Raw genomic sequence first — 25,915 nt, 5'->3', positions numbered from 1 at the left:
ATAGGTTGGCTCAGGCTGCAACTGGGTGGGATTTTTTTTTTTTTTTTTTTTTGCTTTGTTTTGTTTTTTCCTGTGCATGTCAGGAAATGGGTTAGCGACCAGGCAGCAGACAGTGTGCATCTGATATTATACCAAGAATTTGTTCAGTCAATATCTCAGTCACCTAGTTCATGAAAACCGTTCAGGCCAGTCTCGTCTCATCAATGGAGATGTGATAACGACTGAGGTGGAAGAGACGCTGGTAAATATTTGAGAACATTACGCACAGCAAAAAAAAAAAAAAAAAAAAAAAAAAGGGGGTTGTTTTTGTTTTCCATAACAAATGTCTGCAGGCTAACCTCAGCCGTTCAAATTGGCCCTTTATGGGAGAACACAGTGGGCAAGGCGGGGGCGGGGCCAAAGAAACGCCCTCGCACCACCCAATTGACATCCAGATCAAGAAAGGCTCCGTCCAATCAGGTGGACTCTCGCTGATTCCCTTTATATCGTGGACTGCGGCGCTGGTGTAGGCTGTCTGCGCTAGACTGGAGGTCAGGTCCGCTCTTGAACCCATCTTCTGATACCTTCACTGACGACAAGGTGAGTGCACATGGCTGGGATTAAAGCAGATAAATCTATAGGTAAAATATACCGGGATTACACATCAGTGGGATTCATCTGACGTGCCTTATGCTGTGTGCAGATTATGACACTGTCCGATCTTTTGATGCGGCTCTATCACTGTGGTTTCTACATTAGCCCATATTCGAGCCGCTTACTGATCTATTACAGCTGTAATGTGATTTAAGGCTCCCAAAGCAAGATGCTGAGAAACCACATACAGTGAGGATGAAATGAAACTACGCCACAGCATCCTCAGCGGCTCGCGTCCGTAACGTTAATCTTTTCAGTTATTGCATCATCTTCAAGTCTGATGACATAGTCGGTACACTCATGATCATGCTCGGAAATTTCACGTGTCTGCTTTATTTTTTCCCCCCCATTAAATCACAAGAACTACTAAAGTTGTAAGATTGCAATATGGCTTTAATATTTCTCGTCTATAATTGAAGAAAATGTATACCACTACAAGGCAATTTTGCTGCTATAATCTCAGTTAGGTGCTGTGAGTTTGATTAAATAGCTCATTAAATGAAGTGATGGAGTGATTAAAGGGTGGTATGGTGTGATGACAGTCAAATCTATGGCTTACTTATTCAGGTTGACCACTGCTGGTTCATTTTCTATTACTAATTAAATAAGTAAGTGAATACGTAATGATAGTCTGGTGAAAGGTGAACCTAGGCTGTGACTAATACTGATAGCATACTAGTGGGACATTTTCTATCACTGATTAAATCTGAAACTCCTTTGTACAGAGAGAGCTTTGAAATAAGGGGAAGTGTCCCAGTGTGGTGATTGATCAGCATAGGCTCCTGCTAAGGAAATGTGTAGATTACTGAGGTGGAGGCGTGGATATTCTCCTGTATATTTCAGTGGCTGATGGATCAATATAATCCAAATTAACCGAAAAGAGGTGCAGCCTCTACAGATGAGTGTAGTTTCTACTGTATCACTGAAATATTCACATCCCGTTGCATGTGTTAAAGAAATTAAAGCCTAAATGTACACATGCATTCAAGACTTAAAGCCTAAGTTTACGCACTGGCAAGAAGTTTGAGAAGTATATGCCTGTTATGAAAAAGAAATTAAGATTGGGCAATCAATTTGTTCACTTGGTTTAGTCATATTGCCAGCAGGTCTGTGTAATTTCATTTCAACTGGATTTTTTTTTTTTTTTTTTTTTTTTGACTGGATTACCCCAGTTGAAAACAAAAACAAACAATCAGGCATGGGCACAGGACCAGGAGACTGCATTTCACTCTGCTTTTCTAAAGCTGCATTAACGCATTTCAGATACTTTGGCTTTGGATGTGAGGCAATCACCAAAGAAGATAAAGCCCACACATTCTTTGCAGTTCATCTGATTTGTATACAAAAAAAAAAAAAAAAAAAAAAAAAAAAAAATGTTGCCCCTCTTCTATAGACCTCAACGTCACATAAAAGGGAAAGCTGCAACACGATTAAAATGTGTGACCGTCTAAATACTTCTGAAGCTCAGCAGATAATCTCCTATTAGTCCTCTGGTATTTTCTGATTCTGTTTCAGTCAAAGCCCCACCACCCCAGCCCCAAAAGTTAGAGCCTGGTTGGAGTGTCGAGAAACTTTTAGAGGTCCTGCTCAGGGGGAATTTGCTGCAACAAAGCATTCAAACTGATTAAACAGTCTAAACAGCAAAAACAAAATCCTCAGTCAGGGCATGGCTTGGATCTTTTTTTTTTTTTTTTTTTCATAGCCAGCAACCACAGAAGATTGGCCTGTTAAACAAGAGACAACTTTTTATACCTTTGTTTTCGAGGAGGGCTGCACCCTGTTGGTTGTTTCTCCCTGTGTATTATATAATTGTGTAATGATTAGTTTCCTGTTAGAACACATTTACTACTGTCTGTGACGGGCAAAAATGAGTGAAGAAATAGTCCCACTGTCTAACCTTTTAAAGTGATGCTGGCGGACAATGCTGCACAGAATGAAGTTGAGAATTTGAAAAAGTCAATCAATCAATCTTCATTTATATAGCGTCAAATCACAACAAAGGTTATCTCATGGCGCTTTGCAGGTAGAGCAGGTAAAGACCACACTCTACAAATTACAGAAGAAAAAAAACAAAGAAACCCAACAGATTTCCTCCTGAGCATGCTCTTGGCGACAGTGGCAAGGTGAAACTCCCCTCTAAGGTACCTTTTAAGGTAGAACCAGACTCAGGGCGGGCGGTCATCTACCTCTACCGGTTGGGTGGAGAGGGGAGAGAGAGAGAGAGAGAGAGACAAAGAGACAGAAAAGTGATCGTGTCTGTGATGATTAAAGGATATTAACTTCACTCAGTAGCTCTGTGCTCACATAGTCAAACATTACAGATAAGCATCTTGGCTCATCATGCACACAAATGGAGCTCGGCCCGTCTTCAGTGACAGAGGGAGGGCCTAATCTGTATTAGCTCATCTAATTTGATTCAATCCCCTCAGCGTCTCCTCTCTGCACACGGCCGAGAAGGTTTTGATAACCTTCACATGTTTGAGGCTTCGTGAATCTGTTTGGTGGCCTCTGCAGTATCAATTTCTGCACATTGCGTTATTGCCACACTCACGAGGAGTGCTATCTGTTACAGTGCAGGGACACACCCCTAGGTGCCATTGCATCAGGGGTCCAGGCGGTTCAGATTGCAAGGCCATGACACCGTCCAAGCTACTTAAAGAGGGTTGTCACGGAGTAAATCTATTCATAGTGCGTATAGTAAAAGGGAATGTTTTGTTGGTTAGGGCTCTGTTGTTATTGGCTGTAACACAAGTTCACCTACAAAGAGAAGTTGTTGTCAGCACAAATATGTTGTTTCTTTGTGTTATTTTGGGGGGTCAGCGCGTGTGTGTGTATGTGTGTGTATATGTGTGTGTGCACATGGATTGCCCCAGAGGATTTCAGACAGCTGCTCTGGCTGGTGGATCCTGTGTGCTGTGTTATGTAACAGCCTCATCTTAAGTCCACGGGCCCTCAAGAAAACCTTTGGGGTGGTATTTTCTACAATCTGCACTACGGAGTGTCATAAACCAGCAGATTTCGAGTAACTCCTCCTAGAGAAAAGTCTCTTTGTGGCACGAAGGTCATCGAGGACAACCACCTGTATCAGAAGTGACTCCATGTGGAGTACATGGAGTGATATTGATCCTTTTTTTTTTCCACTGCCACCCAGCATATCATGTTTCCTGCCTGCACTGTGTAATGTCTGTCAGTGTGTTTAATGTGCTTGGATTGCTGCTAAAGAAAGTTTTTTATAAGACTTGCTCAGATAGCATATCTCACCTTGACCCCTGGCAAGGCCATCATGGGGGAATACGAACCCACACCTCCAACAGTGAGGACGTGTTTATTTTATTTTATTTTATTTTTAATTTTAGTTGTCTTGTTTCATTTGTTCATTTCTTTGTTTAAATTTTCAGATATTATAAAAGGCATAATAATAGAATTGAACTTCAGTATGTGAATCTGCTTTGACCTAATGTGCTTTTTATTTTGCCCGCTTGAGCTCTCAGCCACATATCTTACCGTTGATGCAAAAAGAGGTGCAGCACTGTAATCAAGGACACAATGACAGTTTAGGTCTAGTTTCTTCCTGCCTGATAAATTTCCCCAGGGGTAAATAACTGGATGAACTTGTGCTGGGGCGATAAAGTGTCTGTAACTCTGTAACTTTCTGATGATGGCATTTCTCATTCGATATTTTCTGGCGCCGTCGTTTGACCAGTTGATTGTGTATTATGCACTCTTGTGTTTTGTTGCATTAGACTGGAGAGGAACTGTGCTGGGTTTGTTATTTGAGATCTGTTATCATGACTCAGCATTAGGCACACCTTAAACTGATGACTGTGAATCATTATTGTTGTACTTGATCATGCAAAGAAGGTGTGCAAAGATGTAACCATTGAAGTGAATAATTCAGTCAAACGCTGATGCCGCTAGCAGTTTATCAGGTTTGCAACTCAGAGGAGACTGTTCCCTGTTATCTGACTGTCCCACAGGTCAGTGTGGTCTTAACACAGGTATCCTGTTTTTTCCCAACCATTTTCTACAAGATGACACTGTTGTGATGAATAAGATTGCAGCCCTGCCTGTCAGATAACGCTGAACTTGAAGAGGAGTTGCATCACATTTATTTTTCTTAGACAACCAGAAGAGTTGTGTACATATAGTTTACATACAGATGGCTAGATGTTAAAAGATACTGTGCGATACTGGAACCCATTCCACAGTCCTGAATGGGCCTGCTAGACCTCTTGGGTCTTAATACCACTAACAAGTTTCAGATTTCACTTAGAATATTGAATATTATGAGCTGAAACACTTAATCAAAAAGTACATGTAAGCTGTCTGTGTTTCTCTGTTGAGACATCGTCTCTTTTCAGTCTCCCTCAGGGTTAGCTCAGACTTGTTAGATTGTCTAGGGCGTGTGTGTGCTGGTTATAACATGTGTCCTGTCTGTTTACAGGTGAGCCATGCCCTCTGTTCCTTCCAGTACAGACTCGGGACCTGTTCCCGCTATCTGCCCCCATGCCGCTAAAGTCCTAAATACACAGACTCGCCACAGTGGAGATGCCATGCCGAATTCGGTGGCCATCATTTCTGCAGACACCCTTCTGGGACAGAAGTCCTTTTCTGAGACCCACATGAATGGCGCTGCTAAAACCGTGAACAGCAGTTACAAGTTGTCTGCAAAGGAGTCAGCCCAAGCAAACGGAGACCAGGACGGCCACAAGGCTAAGAACGGGTCGTCCCATGAGAACGGGGGCAGCAGTGAGAATGAGCTGGACAACGGAGACGTGGCCATCGGTGAGAGGAACTGGATCCGCCCCGACTTGCCCAGTAAATGCACCTGGAGGCTGGGCATATCCAATGCTGAGTCACCCCATAGTCACATGACACGGTGAGACACAAACACTCCAGGAACACCTCTGAAAATAAACACATGGTAGTTAAATAAAATATAATCCACAGTGGACGCAAGCTGAGAGGGTGTGTGTAAATCAAATCTCAGCTTGTGTGAGAAAATCAAGAGTGATACACTCTATATTCCAAAATAATATAGAGAATATGAAGATGTTCTTTCACTTTAAACTTCAACTACTTAAACTTGCTAAGTGTCTTAGCAAGTTTAAGTAAACAGTGAAGTTTAAAAAACAGCCTGAAGCTTAATGGTTAAATAATTGGTAATGTTTGATGGATAGTTAACTGTTTCATGCGTCTTCAAGTCCAGAGATCCTTCCTATTTGTTTGGGTATTGTAAGGAATTTAAATCAATATAAATAATAACAAAGTACCTAATGAACTAGAGACAGGGCTCAAGAGAGTTCAGATGTACAATAGTTGAAATACACTTTTTAATACTGAATGGACAGGTAAATTTTATTCATTGTAGGTCTTGCTTTTGAGGAGTATTTGGGAGTTTGAATCTCTATAATTAAATATGTTATGAGATTACAAATGGTCTCTTTTTAAATGTCCACTCTGCCCTCTACTTCACAGCACCAAGACTCCCAGTATCCTCCCCAACATCCTCAAGCGGATCGGAGACACACCTCTTGTTCGTCTGAACAACATCCCCAAAGCCTACGGCCTCAAGTGTGACATTTGTGAGTAGCTGCATCCATATGGCCAGTACACAGAGACGGGACGCGACACCCCCACACACAGACACACATGTGAATGCTCCCAAAATGTATGCAACATACCCAGTGCATGCCCTTAAAAAGCGTTGCACCTGCCAGTCACAAAAGAAATAGAATATATAATAGCAATAGATATATCTGATTTTTTTTTTTTTTTTTTTTTACAAAACTTTTAATAAAACATTTCAGTTTTTTTGTTTGTATGAAATCGTATTTTTAAACGGCTGTCTGTGAATTGAAATCTTTTTTACATGCTCCCGTTCATGTGCCTGTTTGACTTGGTCGTGCCCCTTGTGCACTCCTTGCACCGCTTGCTGCCTAAAATAGCTCGGCTGCGTGTGCTTGTGCATGTGTGTGTCAACATAAGTGGTTTCACACATTGTGCAGGATCAGCTGGCTGTCTTACTGTTATGTCAGAAAGCCAACAGGTGTCAAATAACCCAGACTCGTAGTAATGTAAATAGTAAGGGGAACATAAACGTGGCTGGTAGTGGTACACTTTTTCTTTTCAGGGAGGGAAGGCACTCCTCTGAAATCTCTCTTTTTCTCTTCTGCTGGTGCAGTGAGAAAGCTGAGAAGGTTACCGAGTGTAGGGGATTTAGGAAAAATGCCCCGGTTGGGCTGGATCACGGCTCAGCAGGGGAACAAAGTGAGATTACAAAGTGAAATGAAGTCTCTCAGCCACCGTACCATCTTTGGCCAAAAGGCGATGAAAGCCTTCCTTCAAGCCGAAATGGCATGCAGACAAACGTAACAAATGGAGGAATTGCTGAAGTGACACATGCAAGCCAGAGAGTCCTCGTTGCTTTTATTGGGAAGTCTTGATACCTTCTCCCTAATGGTTCACTGCCTCCTGGTTGCCAGTTTAAAGGGAACATTAAAGTATCATGTAGCTTGTTCGCGTCCTTCTGTTTGCCACCGTGTGACTGCGGGGTTTTTCAGCTGAGGTGGTGAGCTCCTGTCGACAAGGACGTAAACATGAAAGACTTGTTGTTCTTTTGGTTGGCAGAGTTCGAGCCAGAATGGTCAAAACGGGGGCGAGAGGGGAGGGCACGGAGCGGCGACTGGTATAGGGTGCCGCCAAGCTGAAATGTGACAGCCACATGATTTGTCTGTGTTCCGAAGCTGAGGTGCGATTTGAAAACGAAATCGCAGGAGAAAAGAAAAGCGTCCGGTCCTTAACAGCCGGCGTGTTCTTTCAGACTTCGCCGCACGTTTTGTACGACGATGCTCGACATTGTTTCTGCATCAGGTACACTCTTTCCACCAGCCAAAGTGTTTGTGCCAGTGGTCCAGACATGACCAGTGCAGTATTTCATTCAGCGGTGCCACTTTGTACTGGCAGCCCGGTGAGGTTTTTGGGTTCACCGAGGATGAGCCCTGTCATAGGCATCAGTTTAAGCCTCCCAAAGAATGCCTTTTTACACTCCCTTAATTGTTGGAAGTCAAACCCTAGTTTGTTCCCATGGCTTAATGAGACAAAGGACCTTGTTCCATTACTTCCATGGTTTTCACGTGACTGGGATTACTCTTTGCTCTGTCTACTTCATAGCGGATTTGTAGCTGTTAAGAATGTGTGCCAATTGGCCATTGTGTTGGTGTACGTGTGCGAGGAAAGTTTCCCCGCATAGCTATGGATTTCTTTGCAAGCGCGAGTTAGCGACAGAATGTATGAGAAGTTCTGGACCTTTGGATGACCTCCCCCTTCTTGAATTTCCAAAATCGGCTCATGGTAGCTCAGTCATCTCCCGTAATTACCCTCTGGCTTGGTCAGTTCTCACCGTGGCGGCTGTCTGGTGTTGCAAAGAATAAAGTGGGCTGACTGATTGTGCAGGGATTTGAAGATCATCTTAACAAGGGCGTTTAGTTTAATCGGTTAATTTTCCCTAGCCCCGCTGCCCTGCTTTCGTAACAATAAGTCTTAATAAAATGTAAGCATTATAAGTCAATTTCCTTTTGTGTGTGTCTGTGCGTGTGTGTGTGTGTGTTCAGTGGCCAAGTGCGAGTTCTTCAACGCGGGAGGCAGTGTGAAAGACAGGATTGCCTTGCGGATGGTGGAGGATGCCGAGAGAGAGGGGCTCCTCAAACCAGGAGACACAATCATCGAGCCCACATCCGGCAACACAGGTACATGACAGGGAAACGCTCAGGAGGCAAAGTATGCATTCACTTAATGACTATGTACCATGATATCAGGGCAAATCAAAGACAATGCACAGAAAAGTTGGTGCAGTATAGCTTTTGACAGCAGGGAAGCCTAGTGGCTACAGAGACCATACCATAAGTGGAAGATTACGGGTTTGATCCCTGCAGCAACCACATGCAGTGACTTGTTAGCTGTCAGCTGCTCTAACATAACACTGGTTCATCATCCATAGATTATAGTTCCACATATGTCATGAAAACACACTCCACTTGTAAGCATCCATTTGCAACACGGCCAAACCATGACCACCTCCCGCTGGTTGATTGCAGGTATTGGCCTGGCCCTGGCAGCTGCAGTGAAAGGCTATCGCTGCATCATCGTCATGCCTGAGAAGATGAGCATGGAGAAGGTGAGGCAGCGCTTTTCATACGAGGAGTCCTGTTCGTGAGCTCTGTGGAGATTTGTAGATTTATTTTTAAAAGAAATGGGACAATACATGTTAATGCACATATACATGTAAACATGTGAGATTATAGCCGTGTGGCTAATTTCCTTCTCTAGTCCCATTGGCAAGTTGGTGTTGTACATAGTGTTCACATTATTATTAATAAAACACAATATAATCAAAAAATAAAAAGCCAAGAAAAACAGCATAGTTGATCATGAAACATATAGGCCAAGGGTCAGGGGATCATACGCATTTCACCACTGCTTAAACGCTACATTAGATGTTGAAAGGCTGATTAAAGTGCAGAGTGCTAAAGTGTAGAGTGCGTAATTATATTGCATATTGCCCAATTGCACTATAAAAATGAAGTGCTATTTTAATTGCACAATACTCAGTGCATATTACAATATTTAAATACCAACAATGGTAATTTATGATACTGAGAGTACCTAGTTGTATAGAAATATAAAGTGCTTGTTGCATTGCACCTTGCCCTACTGCCTAATAATAAATGATGATAGAATTGCACACTACTCGATTACATATTACAATAATTATATTTTTAGTAAATGTAGACACTGTGTCGGCATCTAACATAAACCTGTGCTCTAGGTGGATGTGTTGAGAGCTCTTGGGGCAGAAATTGTGCGCACCCCCACCGCTGCACGCTTCGATTCACCAGAGTCTCACGTGGGTGTCGCCTGGCGTCTCAAGAACGAGATCCCCAACTCGCACATCCTCGACCAGTACCGTAACCCCAGCAACCCCCTGGCTCACTATGACACCACGGCCGAGGAGATCCTGGAGCAGTGCGATGGTTTGTGATCAAAACAGATGGCAGAATATTTCATTGTTCATTGTAAACACATAATCGTGCACCAAATGATCAGTTTTGTTATGCAGATTATAAAGGCCAGTGTGCTTTTCCCTCCAGGCAAATTGGACATGTTGGTGGCTGGAGCCGGCACAGGCGGCACCATCACTGGTATCGCCCGGAAGTTGAAGGAGAGATGCCCCAACATCAAGGCAAGGCACACATTACAGCACATTACACGGAGTTTCACTGAAGCTGACCAATAATATCAAAACACAAAATGCAGAGATCTAGACTTTACCCATAACCACAACCCATAACCATTAATTTAAACTTGGTTTGGCTTGTCTTTTGAAAGGTTGCATGTCAGCCTCTTAGCAAAATTCACTTCATATTTTCTTATTTGGAATTTTTGATGTGACTTCTATGGTAATTTGATATATATATATATATATATATATATATATATATATAATTATTTTTAAAAAATATTTGGAATTTTTGACTTTTTGTTTTGCATTTTTTCTGTGTTTTCCCCTGATTTTTTTGATCATTTTCTGTTCATTTTCTGGCAATTTTTTGTATCTTTTTTACTAATTTCTTGAAATTTCTTTCTAGTTTCCTCACCACCTTTTTTCTGGTGTTTTTGAAAAACCTCTAAAGTGAATTTGGTTTCAAAGGGTTAAAGGGTGTCTGTTGCCAGAGACACGTATTCATATAGTTTAATAAATATTAATGTCACAAGTAAAACCAAAACCTTAGTTAGAGGTGATCTAATTTAGATCACAGTACCATGGAGAGCTGAGGATCTTGGTCATGACTGTTTGCATCTACACCTCATGCAGCAGAACTGGCCCCTCTTGCCCCCTCACACCACATAATAATACGTTTAAAATGCCCATCAGTGGCCATGTGCTTACATCCTGCTCAAACAAACATCAATAAGCCTGGCAGGGGTGGATTCATGTAGCAGTGTGCCAACAGGATCCTCTGTGTTGTGTGCTTTAGATTGTGGGCGTGGACCCCGAGGGCTCGATACTTGCTGAACCAGAACATTTGAACATCACCAATAAGACTCAATATGAAGTGGAGGGCATTGGATACGACTTCATCCCCACAGTGCTGGACCGATCTGTGAGTGCTCATGTCTTTGTGTATGTGCATACACAATAAGAGGCACTTTTTAACCCCAGGTTTTGAAAAGTCATATTAAAAATATGTTACTTATAAAAAATGTGTTACATCACTGTGATTGAGTAACTTCTTTGTAAACTTAAACTTTTTGCTTGAGGGCATTTTTACAGAGTTAGTCAATTATTAAAAGTTATTTTGTGTGAAAGTAGGACTCATTCTCTTTTCCCATAACCACATTTGCAGCTGATTGACTTGTGGTACAAATCCACTGACGAAGAGTCCTTTGCCATGTCACGCAAGCTGATCAGGGAGGAGGGGCTTCTGTGCGGTAGGTTTTATGTCACTGTTCAACTGATAGCATTCAGGTTTGGCACGCAGCTTCTAAGGTTATGCAAACTTCTCTTCTGCAGGTGGCAGCTCTGGCACAGCCATGGCAGCGGCCGTGAAGATGGCCCAGGAGCTGAAGGAGGGCCAGCGCTGTGTGGTCATCCTGCCCGACTCCATTCGCAACTACATGTAAGAGACAGGCAGCAGGAGACGAAGAGAGAAAGACAGAACAGTTGAATAGGGGTTTCTAGGAGACTCCAACCTGGCAGGTTTTGGCAGGTTTTATGTAATTGTGCACACACTTTGTTTTACACACCCTGTCCTTTATAAATCCCAGTCAGTTCATAATTAAAGAGCTTCACATCCCAACCCCGTGAACTCAACAAGTCAATGTTGATACGCATGTGTATGTGCTTGTCATTTCATTTTCTTTGACTGAGAAAATGAGGACGTTGTAGAACCAGATGTCTGCACAGCCTGGCATCCTGTAATTCAATGTTCAGACTCAGGATGTATTTCTCTCAGCACACCCTAACGCCTGGGTTTGAATTACACCTTTACTTCCCCTTTAGTAAATTCATTATCTGTCTCTAAGCACCGTGGAAGTGTTACACAGCGCCATAAGCAGACACTCAGGAACTGAGTCTCAATTTGCAAATGAGGAGAGCTGTGAGAGCATTAGGGAAATTGAGGTGTGAATCAAGCTTGCACTACAAATGGGAGGCGAACAGGCTCTTCCTCTGGACTCACAAATGCGTCGGGGAGGGAGGGAGGCATCTCTGGCTTTGGTTAATCTTGTGAGGGTGCAGCACAGTGTTCAGACATATTGCCAAATAAGCAGTCAGATGTGAGTAATTCTAAAGCAAGCTGATTGATTTAAATTTTGCATTCGTCCCTCTTATATAAATACTTGGGCTTATTCCACAAAGTCATGTTAGAGAAAAATCCAGTGATTCTCATACACCCTAATCCGCTCTGTCCCATTATCAGTTATCATATTTTGTCTGTGTAGAGCTGTGAAAATACAAATTCACCATTTTTATTTGTTTTGCTGAAGTTTTTCCGCCACCAGTAGGTCATCAAAATCAGACAGCTGCATTATTCAAGTACTAAAACATTTGATTCAAGAGACATCAAGTCGGAAATAAATCTGGGCTCGACTTGAGTGAAATGTTTCTGTGTTCGGTGTCGAGCTGAAGCCCAGTCTAATATGTCAGTTTGGGATCCACGTGACTCGGAAGTCTCTTATTTTCCCTGTTTCACTTATTTGAGTAGTATTTTTTTTAATAATAATAATAATAGATCCTTGTTATTTTTGTAATTTTTAGAGCATAGAACGGGGAGACCATTTTAGAGCTAGCCTATTTTAGTTTTAGTTGTTTATTGTATTTCCCTCTTTCATACGAATTGATTGAAAGACACCATGTTGTCCACTTTAAAGAGTGACTAGACTGCCCTCTAGTGTTGATCAGTCAACATGACATCACAACTCTGTCTCGAAAAAACTCTTACTTTTTACTTGTTGCTTTTGCATCTTTTTCATTGTTCAGTGGCAGAGTTCTCTGCCTCCCCTGTGCATTATGGCCAAATCAGTCACTTAAAAAAACAATCAAACAAAAAAAAAAAAAAAAACAAGAAAAAAACAAAACACCGATCTTGTGTTTTAAACTGAGTGTCTCATAAAAAAGCTAAATTTCAGAGCTGAACCTGCCTCCTCTCAAACGTCCATGTCACATGATTGTACACTGCTGACTGAAGACGTTTACTTTGAAACCCTGAATGTGCTGCTCACATTTCTTGCTGTGTTTTTTCCCCTCCAGGTCCAAGTTCCTGAGTGATAAGTGGATGTGCGAGAAAGGTTTCCTCAGCCCAGAGGACCTGATGGTCTCCAAACCCTGGTGAGATGTTTGAAACATAATCATAATCATACAACCAGTCCAAACCATGGATGAATTTTAAATCTCACTTTTCTCTGTCTACCCCTCTTTCTCCTTTCCTTCCTCTGTCTTTTAATAAGGTGGTGGAACTTGACTCTGCAGGGTCTGAACCTGTCTGCCCCCCTCACCGTCCTGCCCTCAGTGTCCTGCCAGAAGACGATTAAGATCCTGAAGGAGAAGGCCTTCGACCAGGCCCCAGTTGTTGACGAATCAGGGTATGTCTCCTCAACAACATTATTTTATCACAAGGACATTCACTAGTTGCTAATCGTTGCCAGGTGATAAAGCGTTTATCTGTGTTTGCGTGCAGTACGATCCTGGGAATGGTGACTCTGGGGAACATGCTGTCCTCTGTGCTGGCGGGGAGGGTCAGGCCCTCAGATCCTGTCAGCAAGGTGCTCTACAAGCAGTTCAAACAGGTGAGTCAACACATGCACGTGAGAGGAAACATGCTTGATCGCATGGATGGAAAGACAGATGTGTGTGACTAATATTTCATCTTTCATTGTCTATATTTTAAGTCCCTTTACATTTTTGCTCTCAGGTGCGCCTGACAGACAACCTTGGAAAGCTGTCCCGTATCCTCGAGACAGACCACTTTGCTCTGGTGGTGCACGAGCAGATCCAGTGTAAGCTGCTTTTTTCCTTCATATGACCCCAGTATTATTGTCTTTCTCCTCCAACAACCCCAGTATTATTGTCTTTCTCCTCCAACAACCCCAGTATTATTGTCTTTCTCCTCCAACAACCCCATCCCAGCATTTTCAACTCTTCTCTCTACATCCTTTCAACATGTTCTCACTTGCCTTAGCGCACATCTTCTCCACCTCGCTCTTGATTGGTTCCTCTTAAACCCTGTCTCGGTCTCCCCTTTCACTCTTTGAGAGCCACTGTGAGTACAGCACTCATTTCCCAGGGACACTTGCTCTGTTCTGTTGGCCAGGTGACCGTCCCCTCGCGACCAATAAAAACCCAGAGCTGCAAGGTTCAGGCATCTTTAATAAAACATCTCCCGGTTCATCTTCAGCTAAGAGTAAGTCATCAAGTTGGTCACCAAATTGACATCCCTGGCCAATTCAAATGCTACTGGGGTGACAGTCACCAGACTCCCTCTGTACTCTAACAAGGCAGACAGTGACCTTCACACACGTGTCGCCCATGCATGACCTTATCGACTGACTTTTCTCCTTGCTCTGTCAAATGTACACATGATAAAGTCTGGAAAACCTTAGTCATGTTCTCACGACCTTGAGAACATAAGGTGTAATCACCAATGCGTTCTGCAGCTTTCTGTGGGGTGACTTAATTGTCTGTAAGCTAACACTAACCCAGAATCCTCCAGTCCACACCAGCAGCTTCAAAAAATTAACACTCACACTCACAAATGTTGTGCTTAAAACCAGTATCGGTATCAGTGAGTTAAAACACAGGATTAGGGTGGAGGGTTAGAGATAGATTTTTTTTTTTTTAAATCATTAGCCGTTATTAGTTTCCAAGAAAGCAATCACACAGAGGAAAAGAAACACAGTCTCTTGACGTCTGGCAAACCGATAGGATTCATCCAATTCCATTGATTCATCATTCATCATTCCATCTCAAATCCATTCAGCCAAAAACAAGCAGGAAGATGATCATTTCCTCACACTCCCTTGTCAGTCAGCTAAATGCTGGAGCTTTGTCAATCCTTTCCTTTGCAAATGAGTCATAGGTATCCGGGTGTCACATTCTTTGTCTTGTTGTCGTCTTTTTAATGTTGGGTAGAAAAATCCGATGGTGTAATTTTCAGGAATTGTCTCAGATGTTCTTGCCCTCCAGGCTTCGTTGTAATTTCTCTCCACCTGTTTGTTTGAACGGATGCACGGTCAGTAATGTACGTATTAACCACAGCCGGCTGTATTTCTCCTGTAGATATGGCTGACGGGTTGGCTTGCTCGAGGCAGATGGTGTTTGGCGTGGTGACAGCGATTGATCTCCTGAACTACATCACCACACGTGAGCGGCGGGAGCGCTCGCTGTCAGAGTGCTCCCTTTCTGACGACATGTCTCAGTGACCACTTCCTGTTTCAGCCATCAGGCATGGTGACGGCCACTTGTAAGGATATACGTACAGTAGCTTGATGATGCGCACCTAGGAGAGGCCGCGATTAATAGTCTTAAATCATATTTCTAATGCACCTTGTTTGGGTTACAACTGTTATTTTACCATCTCTGAAGGTAATTTACTGTATCCTGCAGTTTAGGTTTATGCTTTGGTTGTAAATATACAATAGTGCCATATGTAGTTTTCAGCTAAGATTTAAGGTATTGAAATCAAAGACTCCATCTGTCTTGCCTTGATTATTTCATCTTGAATGTAACTTGATTCTCATCACTATGGTATTACTTTTTTTTTTTTTTTTTTTTTTTTTTTTAACACAAATCAGTAGGAATGCCTTTAACCTGGAATGCTGTGGTTTTATGTTTCTGTTTACCGTGTAGTTAATGGTTATCATGTTGCCAAACATTGTTGATGAAGTAACGATTGTGCATACTGTAAAACATCCACATTTCTTGGCATCAAAACATATGAGAATGATTTATTTGAGAACAGGTGTTGGTGAATGGCCATAATTGAACATATGGCACAATTATGTTTTATTTTCCTCAAACACATTTGGACAGCTGGCATTCCCATGTGTTCTCATTGATTCTCGGATGCCTGCTTGTATTTCCTGGCAGCACAACCAAGCAGAAAAAGGTTATGTAAAGAGGCATGGCACTACACTCTGTGCATTATGCACTTTTTTTTAGTCTGTAGTTTGGCTTGAAGGCTCATTTGTAGCTCTATACAGGCAGGTGGAGTAATGTCGCCACCTAGTGGTTCAAAATGCAAAAAAAAAAAAAAAAAAAAAAAAAAAAAAAAAATCAAGTACTACTAATCAATGACAAGACACGAAATGATTAAAGTTAAGATGAAATTACAGGGTAGCTGAATGTACAGACTGATGTGTTTGGCCTAAAACCAAACTAGAACCCAAACATTTAGATTGGTGTTGGGTATTTTCTTTTGTATTGAAAGGAGACTAACTGAGCTGATGGTGGCTGATGCAAAAAGGTTTGGCAGGTCTTTTATAGAGGCCTGCCTGCACCTCGGGCAGGATGATAGACGGGTTATTATGCGTATGAATTTTGCCTGAACTATGTTGTTGTTGTTTTTTTTTTTTTTTAAAGTGAAATCACTATGTGTGGCGGAAGCTGAAGCGAAGTACAGAACGTCCAAAGGAACTTAGAAATATGGAAATATGAGAGGGATATGTTTGTTGAAAGGTAATGTTTTGTTTTGTTTTGTTTTTCCAAGCCAAATATTACCTGCCTGTTATTTATCTCTTTGCTTAGGGTCCAACTTTAAGCTGTTTATTTTCTGTTCTCTCCAGCCCATGAGTGTTGTGATGTAATTATTTTATCGCTGCTTCCAATAAAGATTTGTTTCTGTACTGCTGATTTTTTTGTGAAGTATGCATGCCATCATGATGATAGTCTCTTTTTCTATTTGTGTTTCTGTGCGAGAGGGAAACTGAATTATTTATATTTTACAGAACATTTGATTTTGCTTACCTTCACATAGCACATTATATTTAGTTTAGGTATTTCTGAACTTCATGAGTACATAATGCACAAAAAACAATACATTAACATGGGCAGACAAATTTCAAGGCTGTTTACATCATCAACTGCAAAAAGTATCTAAAAGGAGCAAAGGTACAATGGAAATAATAAAAGGCCTGCAGCCAGGCTTTCTTGTATAGAAGCCATGCTGATGTCACATCAAGTTTCTCTGTCAAAATTTCAAAAACATTACTGGGACACGAGCCTTTCCTTAACAATATGTAAGAACCAAAACATTGTCTCTCTTTCTTTTTGTGTTTGCTTTTGCCTTTTTTTCTCTTCTTTACTGTTGTGTTGCATTTGTAGCAGAGAATAATTAGACTACAATGAGTAATGACCCATTTCCCTTTTGTGATATGGTCAAAAGTGAGGTTAATATTACTGAAAGCAAATGTTTGTGTTTCTTTGGATGTGGCCCCTAATACTCCTTATATGTAGTACTTCAGTAGACCAGTGGGGGGCAGTACTAACACATGTTTTCAACAGTTTCTTAATCACTCTTTGGAGCAGCTCAGTGCCTGTTTCCTCTCTGTACTTTTCTACAAGGTTCACAGTAACTCGGTCAACTTTCTGTCTGCTGTCAGGGTTAGGGTTAGGGATCCAACAACGAGCTCCTTTCACACTCACCGACAGTATGAACGTGTCTGTCAACAGCTGAGTGAAATCTCAGGTGGCATCCAGCTGACAATAATGAGATGCACGAGCATCTTGCATTGATTTTTCTTTTTTTTTTCTGGTGAGTTACTAGGAAATGTTGAGTGTTGCACTGAAACTCACAAAGCGCTGGACTCCCATGAGAGCAGCAGGATGTGGACGACCGGGCAGCTCTTACCTCAGCGGCTGGAAACAAAGATCAGCTCTGCTACTCTGAGAAAAACATGACATTCAGAAATGTCGCAAACAGATAATTACATTTGGGAGAATCGTCAGCAATTCAGAAGAAGTAATAAGAGTGACGTGCACTCACAGCTAAAATAAATTTTGGGAGGGTTTGAAATCTGTGAGGGCAGCTTCACAGATTTCAGTAAAACCTCACTATGTGCACTGCGTTCAGAATAGAAACTTAACAAATCTAATATCAGCGGGCTCAGTGACTAGTTGAGGATTATTCAATATCTTTTAAGTTGGACAGAATAATATTAGTGATCCTTTTTTGCTTGAAATTCCAATATGCCTTTTCAGCGCGCAGCCACATCACCTCACTTTCTGTCAGTCTGAAATTCAGGAAATCTTTCTGCTGCTGCCTTCACTTTTAATGAATCAAATTTTCCCCAGAGCACCATGAAATATTTTGAAAAATGCTTTCCAGCAGTAGATGAGTGGTATTTTACATTCAGCTGTCATGAAGTGCAGTCACTGGCAGACACACTAACACCAGAGTTGCTGTGAAACTCCCACATCTTCCTTGTGCCTTTCAGCACCGGACTCTTCTCGCCAAAACTAAGAACATTGTCTCTCCATGGTGTGTGTGTGTGTGTGTATATATTACTGTGGTCTGACAGCCTTATTACTCTGTTCATGAGCTGACATTATATTAAGGTTTCAGAGCAGCGCCTGTTCAAAGACACCTAATGACCTTCTTTGAGGGATTTGCTTTTTATCCCACCATCATCCCTGACAAAGATAATCATACAACAGCGAGTGGGAGCAGGCAAAAGTGTACTCCACGGTGAAATGACATTTTCAAGTGACTAAGCGCTCACTGCCGCTGAACAGTGGCTGTACGTGGAAGTCACACTCGGAGATGGAAACTGTAACTGGCAACTTCATTAGTAACTCGAGTGGCAACAAAGAAGCAAGCGAGTCATAATGAGCATAACACTGAGGAGCAGCAGAATGTCTTGTCCTTGGCTGTCCTCTGAGCGGGGTCCATTGATCTGTCATCATCCATCCCGGGCAGACAGACAGAACATCCCATGCAGGATAACGCCGGGCTCTTCCACTGACTCAGTGGTTGACTCAGTGGTTTAGTCATTATAATACGTCCCTCTCCGATATCTGGTCTGATCTACCCCTTCCTCACTGCCATGCACACACAGAGCTGGATTCACTAACGCGCTCTTGACATAGAAGTGACCTGATAAGAAATTCTTGGAAGCTGTTGAGCGAGCTTCAGTGAAACTTGTCAGCGTTGCCGTAACATTGGCCTCATCTCTGACAAACTTCTCTTGGCTTCCTGCTCAGAAACTTCTCAAACAGGGCAGAGTAAACAAGCATTCGAGGTTTGAACATTTATTTTTTCAGGGATTTTAGTGTGTTTGACTGTAGAGGCTCATGCACACCTTCAGATTCTTGTAGGTGCATTGGAAACCAAACAGGCAAGAGAGGAGAAAATTCCCAAATGCTTGAATGTACATATATTGAATATGCAATGTTTTGGTACTTAAACCTTCATCGGGTAAAATTATGTTTGAAATTGTGTTTGAAAATGCACCTTTAAGAATAAAAAATGTGGAAATCATCAGCTAATGCAAACCTTCGGTATCTCACCTACATAAATTTACATATAAATTTAATTAAAAAATACAAATAGGCTGTGTAAAGTATAAAATGCTGTGATTAAAACAAAATAAGAAGAAGCAAAGAAAACCACATAAGACTAAAGTTATCAAAAAAGCACTTCAGGAGGGTTTTTTTTTCCCCCCCTAAGAAGATTTTGTGAATCCCCCACTGTGTTGTGTCGTGTCGTGTTCTCTTCTGTTCTGTCCCGCTTGTTCAGAAACTGCATTCTCACATTTCACCCCTCATCCCCAGATGACGTGCAGCATGTATCCCAAAGGTGTCACATCACCTTATTTTCCCTTGCGCTGGTCAGCCCTGTCTGAGTCACATATCTGCACTGAACAGAACATGCAATTCCTCAATGACAAAGACTTCCAGAGAAGAGCTCAATTAAGTGTCGGCTGTGCTTCAGGTGATAGAGCAGATTCTACCGAGCGAGATCTGGACATCCTGGCCTGAGCCGCGCATTTAAACAGCCGGAGCATTAACCCATGACCTTTACACCCGTCTCTCTCTCTCTTCTGTGGAAAAACATCACGTCCAGTTTTCCAGTAACATCATCATGTCAACATTGCTTTTTCATCTTCCTCTCCATTTCCAGCATCTTGAATCTTTTCTTCCCCCTCTCCTCCTGGTTTTCTATTTATCCTCCCTCCGCGTGTTATGGGAAAGCCCTGAGCCTGACCCTCGTGTTGGTGAACCACTTTACAAGCACGTACAACCTCTCCTCAAACAGGACATACATGCAGATGCACACACAGCGCTGTTTGAACAGACGCAACCTCGGAGTGTGTAACACATGCCCTTTTCCAGCGCAAACACAGAGCTGCCAGCGTCCCAGTTATGGCAAAATGTAGCCACAACTCTTTGTTTACAGAAAAATTGAATTGGATAGCGTGTGGTTATTTATTTAAATGCAGTTTATTACCAAAAAAATGTGTGTCATTTATCAAATCAGACAACACCAGTGGAAAGGGTGACCTCCCCTAACTCCAATCATGATGGCTACGAGCCTAACCTGATTTCTAATATTAACCGCTGACACAAACATCAGCTTGTGTCCCCAGGTGGACAAACTGTCCCAAGTTAACTGGTCTGAAGTCCGCTGTGTGTCTCCGAAAGTATTAAAAAAATACACCCACACACAAACACACACGTTGACCCAGGTCACTCATTGATTGTATTCTTTTTTTAAAATATTTAGCTTTTACCACAACTCTGTCTCCTTATATTTGATCTCTTTTTGCTTTTATGTTCTTTTTGTTTTTGTGTTTTTTTACTGCAAAGCTCTGCAAGCATTTTTAATATTTTGTGTGAGGCACTTTGAGCTGCACTTTATGTAAGAGAAGTGTGATAGAAATAAAATACATTATTGTTATTATTATTTTGGGGACATTACATAGTCTTTCATTCATTTCCTGGAGACTTATCCTGAACCACTACATGCCTAACCCTAACCCTGACCCTGACCCTGACCCTGACCCTGACCCTAACCCTAACCCTAACCACTGACTCAAAAATCAGCCTGGGGACACAGCAATAGGACAAATCATCCCCAGTTAACTGGTTTGTAATGTGAAGTTTGTCCTCAGCAGTATAGCTAAGTTAGTCTCTCTATCACACACACACACACACACACACACACACACACAGACACACACACACACACACAATTGTGCTATGGTGTGAATGACACGTCCCTGTAGTGGCACTAACTGAACCCTATCAGTTTCTGCGCCAGTGCACAGCTATGGGCGATGACGGAGAGCCCCCGTCACTGCTCCGTTGCCCACGGTTATGTCATCAGGGTCAGATGTGGGCCTCTTGTCCCTCGGTGCCACCGCCAGTGTCGGTAACAGCCCTGCTGGTACAGCAGATCACGGCTCCCGGCTACCATTACCTAACGCACCGGATTGGAGTCACCGGGTCACAGCACCCGCAGAAACGACCCCGCGCCTAAAAAGCTGCACCTACGTCAATGCTCCAGATGATTCACAGTCAAAGCTGTCACTCAACTCAGGCAAATCAATAGGGATGAAAATAGCACAGCTGCCACACCCAACAGCATAATGATGTAGATCACTTCCTGTGCAATCATCCACTCCATGTGTACCCTACATACAGGATGCTGTGTGGTCTGTGCTGCAAAGCTCACAGGGCCAGCACAACAGCAAAACAATAAAACCTGAAAGAGCAGGTGCTGACATGTACTGACATAATATCATTTATTGAAATGTCCTTATTTAGCTCATGCCTGGGTTGTTTGCCCCTCTGTCTCCTGTCCAGTCCTGTCGTCCGTCCAGCTGAATGGATGAATGAATGAGCAAAAGGACCAAAGCTGCAGGATGAAAGTGAAATGTGAGAAATGAGAGATGAAGGCCATTGAGTGGTCCTCAATTAAAATGCAAAATTAAAACACAATCTCACAGGCATCTTGCAGAGATTAAAGGGAAGGGGCGAGACAGAGAGAGCGAGAGAGTGGGAGTGAGATTCACTTCCTGTGTGGATGTTGCATGCCATCACAGCGCTCAGGCTGTGGGCTCTATCAGCTGCAATATTGACATCAGTTCTGGTATCACATTGAGCTGGCAGGGTCATGCAAGAGGCAACTTTTCATACAGTCCAGTCTGGGTTATGTGCCAAAAAAACAATATTTTTGTCTTTATTGCCTTCGCCTGATGATCAAATGATGCATGGCTTTTCTATGAGCTTTTTAACCCAATTGCAATTGGTATGCATATTTTAAAAGATATTGATACAGGCGGTGAGGTTCTATGTTCAGAAGAAGTTTTTTGCAATAAATAGAGTGGAGAGACAGCTTAGAGTGTCAAAGCTCTGGAAATTAAGATTTGTTGCAAAATGCCATGCCAGATTTTATCAGTCATTATCAAATTTTATGCATCAGCCGAAGCATAAACTTAGATTGTGTATGTTGAATATCATGTGAATCCATGTGGCTTAATATGAGGTATTTTGCACTGGTGGTGCTCCCTGAGGGTAAAGCTTCATCAGATTTACTAAGTCTTTAACATATAATGTCAGCTTTTGTTTTTTGATTAATTCAGTTATGGCCAAATTTGTGTTGGGCCCATAGAAATAGAGCTGAGTAGAAAAGGGTCTTTGGTTGATGCTTCAGTATATTTCCAGGTGGTTCCCTTTGTGTGTGTTTGCCCAGTCGTACATTCACTGATGTCACCATGTCCTCAGAAGACTTTAGGTTACTTTGGTGAAGCTTGTCACATCAGTGGGTGTGCTGAAAAAAATTCAGCTCTCTTGGACCCGTGATGTAAATTTAATGATGTTTTGACTGCAGTTTTGATTAAAAAAAAAAAAAAAAAAAATTGTTTATGCTTGTAAACCATGCCCCTTCTCGCCAATCATGACCTAATCTAATGAGATGAATTGAACACAACCCCAGAGCATGTGGAAAGAGTTTCACTCTAATTCCTACGGAAGCGTAGAGCTGCCAGACAAAGAAAATAAAAACCGGGAGGCTCAGTATCACGTAATTACGTAAAAAGTTTATTGTTATAACAATATATTTTCACGTTATAACGTGAAATTATCACGTTATTTCATTATATGGTTTTTTTTCACGTTATAACGTGAAAATATCACGTTATTTCATGATATGCTTTCACGTTATAACATGAAAGTATCACGTTATTTCGTGATACGACTTTTTCACGTTATAACGTGATAGGTATCACGTTATTTCGTGATACGAATTTTTCACGTTATAACGTGAAAGTATCACATTATTTCGTGAAACGTGTTTTTGTTTACTGTCTACTGGCCATCTGTAAATCATGGCTGCTTTACATGATGCCATTAGATCATATTTCATGCTTGGCTTGAGACATGGGGAGATTTTACAGTTATTGGGCTCCGTGGATGACATCCATATAAGCATGCGTACCCTGAGAAGAATTTTGAAAACAATGGCATTATACCGGAGGAAAAACGAGTCGGACCCTCTTGAGGTAGCGTCATTCCTCATTGATCAGCTGGAGGGACACGGCCGGCTGCATGGATACAAGCTCCATCACCTCAACTGCATCCAAGCTGGATATGATGTCATCCAAAGTAGGCTACAGTGAGGCAAGTACAGTGAGAAACTTTAACAAATGCCTCACTGTACTTTGGGTGACAACATATCCAGCTTGGATGCAGTTGAGGTGATGGAGCTTGTATCCATGCAGCCGGCCGTGTCCCTCCAGCTGATCAATGAGGAATGACGCTCCCTCAAGAGGGTCCGACTCGTTTTTCCTCCGGTATAATCCCATTGTTTTCAAAATTCTTCTCAGGGTACGCATGCTTATATGGATGTCATCCACGGAGCCCAATAACTGTAAAATCTCCCCATGTCTCAAGCCAAGCATGAAATATGATCTAATGGCATCATGTAAAGCAGCCATGATTTACAGATGGCCAGCAGACAGTAAACAAAAACACGTTTCACGAAATAATGTGATACTTTCACGTTATAACGTGAAAATTTCCTATCTTGAAATAACGTGATACCTATCACGTTATAACGTGAAAAATTCGTATCACGAAATAACGTGATACCTATCACGTTATAACGTGAAAAAGTCGTATCACGAAATAACGTGATACTTTCATGTTATAACGTGAAAGCATATCATGAAATAACGTGATATTTTCACGTTATAACGTGAAAAAAATCATATAATGAAATAACGTGATAATTTCACGTTATAACGTGAAAATATATTGTTATAACAATAAACTTTTTACGTAATTACGTGATACTGAGCCTCTCGGTTTTTATTTTCTTGGTCTGGCAGCTCTACGCTTCCGTAAATTCCTGCAGCTGATTCTTAGATATAAACTTTTCTGTTTCAGCGCCACCTGTTGTTGATACTGGAAGTGTTTTTAGATTTTTAAATTGACAAAAGGTTGATGAGTTACAAGTTGTATGAGTTAAAAGCGAACACTTCACACAAACTTTGAAAGCCAATAGCAAGTGAATGGTATGAGAGTCAAATTTGGTGTTACTGTAACTGGGCAACATCTGTAGGAGAAGAAACATAAAAAAATATTTTGCACACTAGCTGACAAAGTAGTAGGGAGCAAATGTGCAGGATTTGCGTGGATAGATGCGACCCAGGAAATCCAAATACTTTTAGAAGTCAGAATAATAATAAAAAATCCTAACGAGGGCCTCTTGATAAAAACACAGTTAAAGTGATAATATACAGTAAAATTATAAAAATACATTCCTAGCAGCAGCAATGTTTTTGTCTGCTGTCTTGCATGACCACAAGTGACCTATGAACAGATGTCTGGGTCTCGAGCGGTCGACACAGGCACGTAGGTCCTCCTGGTTCAGAGTGTGAGAGGCCACATCACATCCCCAGAGTCTGTTTCACATTTATGTTTGCGTGTTTTCATTGTTTCCGCATACATACAGTGAATAATCCTTCTGTTTAAATGTACCAGGTGAAGGTCAACTCCATCAGACAGACCAACCACTGAGCCTCACTGATTTCCACTCCTGATGACTGGCCCCATAAAAACATATTGCGTTAAGAGAGGGAGCCCACTTCCAGGGTAGATCCCTGGCGGGAAATACCTCTTTAGCCGACAGGAACACGGCACAATGGGGAGCATTGTGTGGAATCACAGGGTTTTTATAAGGCTATGGAGCGGGAGCGGGAGGTAGCGGAGAGGAAAAGAGCACGTCTTGGTTTTAATTTTCTCATTTTGCGTCATTCCTCCACAAAACATATAAATCATCACCATGACATCTCATGCAATGATGGAGACCTCAGCCCCTCCCCTCTCTAATCTGTCCTGCCTTTCGTGTGTCCTCTCCGGTTTCCTCCCGCCTGTTTCCCTGCAAGAGATAGATAGATAGATAGATAGATAGACGGCATGAATTCTAGAGAAACAGTTCAAATACATAGAGGGCAGAGCAGCTGTTCAAACCGTTTGCTCTGATTTGTCTCTTTTGCGTCACACTCAGGCCCCTGAGGGAGAGCAGAATAGTTTGGAGCTAACCTTTGACCTTTATTGCTTCAGGGTTGTGCTGTTTGCAGAAGCCAAAATCTATACATCCACATATATTGCTTCCTATACTTTCCTCCAGCATCCCTTTGGCTTACACACATCTCAGTTTCTGTCTGGCTCTAATTTATCTCTCAGGTCCGGTTTGTCAGATCCTGAATTGTTTTCCTTCCATAAAAAATAGTGAAATTTTCAAATGACCTTTATTGTTGTTCTTGTTGTTTTATTTGTTCTTTTAAATTACGTCAGTTTTGTTCCAGTTTGCCGCTCCATCATTTAACCTGCTGTGACCCCGGTGGCAGCAAGCACCAATAGGAGCTTTGTAAGCTGGAGAGGACACAGCCAAACGCATACAAACCCGCGCTGTCAGGCTGGCTGCAGTTAATAACACACCCACATGCTGCCAGACAGATAAGAATCTGGAAAAGCGAAAATGATGGGTGGAGGCATTTAAGGCTCATTTATTTTTTAGCACTGCTATTTGTCTTAAAGGATGATTGCACAGACAAAATAGACCTAAAAAAAAAATAAATGAAATATCCGGGACACTGAGCACAAGTGCACAAGATCAGTGGCACACAAACCTGTACGTACACAAATACACAAACCCAGTCACGCCTCTGCAAGGGATTTGATGCTGATGTGCAGTGAAAGGCTGAGGTATTGCATTAGACG

The 25,915-nt window shown here is 42.0% G+C and overlaps 1 protein-coding gene across 1 annotated transcript; it reads left to right on the top strand.

Annotated features, from left to right (window-relative positions):
• The first annotated feature begins 463 nt into the window (after positions 1-463).
• Positions 464-16,540, top strand: cbsb (cystathionine beta-synthase b). Its single transcript, XM_030080870.1, has 15 exons — positions 464-579; positions 5,078-5,512; positions 6,112-6,218; positions 8,247-8,381; positions 8,730-8,809; positions 9,461-9,665; positions 9,783-9,874; positions 10,671-10,796; positions 11,040-11,124; positions 11,207-11,312; positions 12,944-13,021; positions 13,141-13,275; positions 13,371-13,479; positions 13,605-13,689; positions 14,969-16,540. The coding sequence occupies exons 2-15, from the start codon at positions 5,085-5,087 to the stop codon at positions 15,109-15,111; spliced, it is 1,914 nt and encodes a 637-aa protein (XP_029936730.1). The 5' UTR covers positions 464-579; positions 5,078-5,084; the 3' UTR covers positions 15,112-16,540.
• Positions 16,541-25,915: the final 9,375 nt, after the last annotated feature.

This window comes from Myripristis murdjan, chromosome 21 (genome assembly GCF_902150065.1).
Source record: "Myripristis murdjan chromosome 21, fMyrMur1.1, whole genome shotgun sequence".
Classification (NCBI taxonomy): domain Eukaryota; kingdom Metazoa; phylum Chordata; class Actinopteri; order Holocentriformes; family Holocentridae; genus Myripristis; species Myripristis murdjan.
This window is presented reverse-complemented; position numbering and strand designations above follow the sequence as displayed.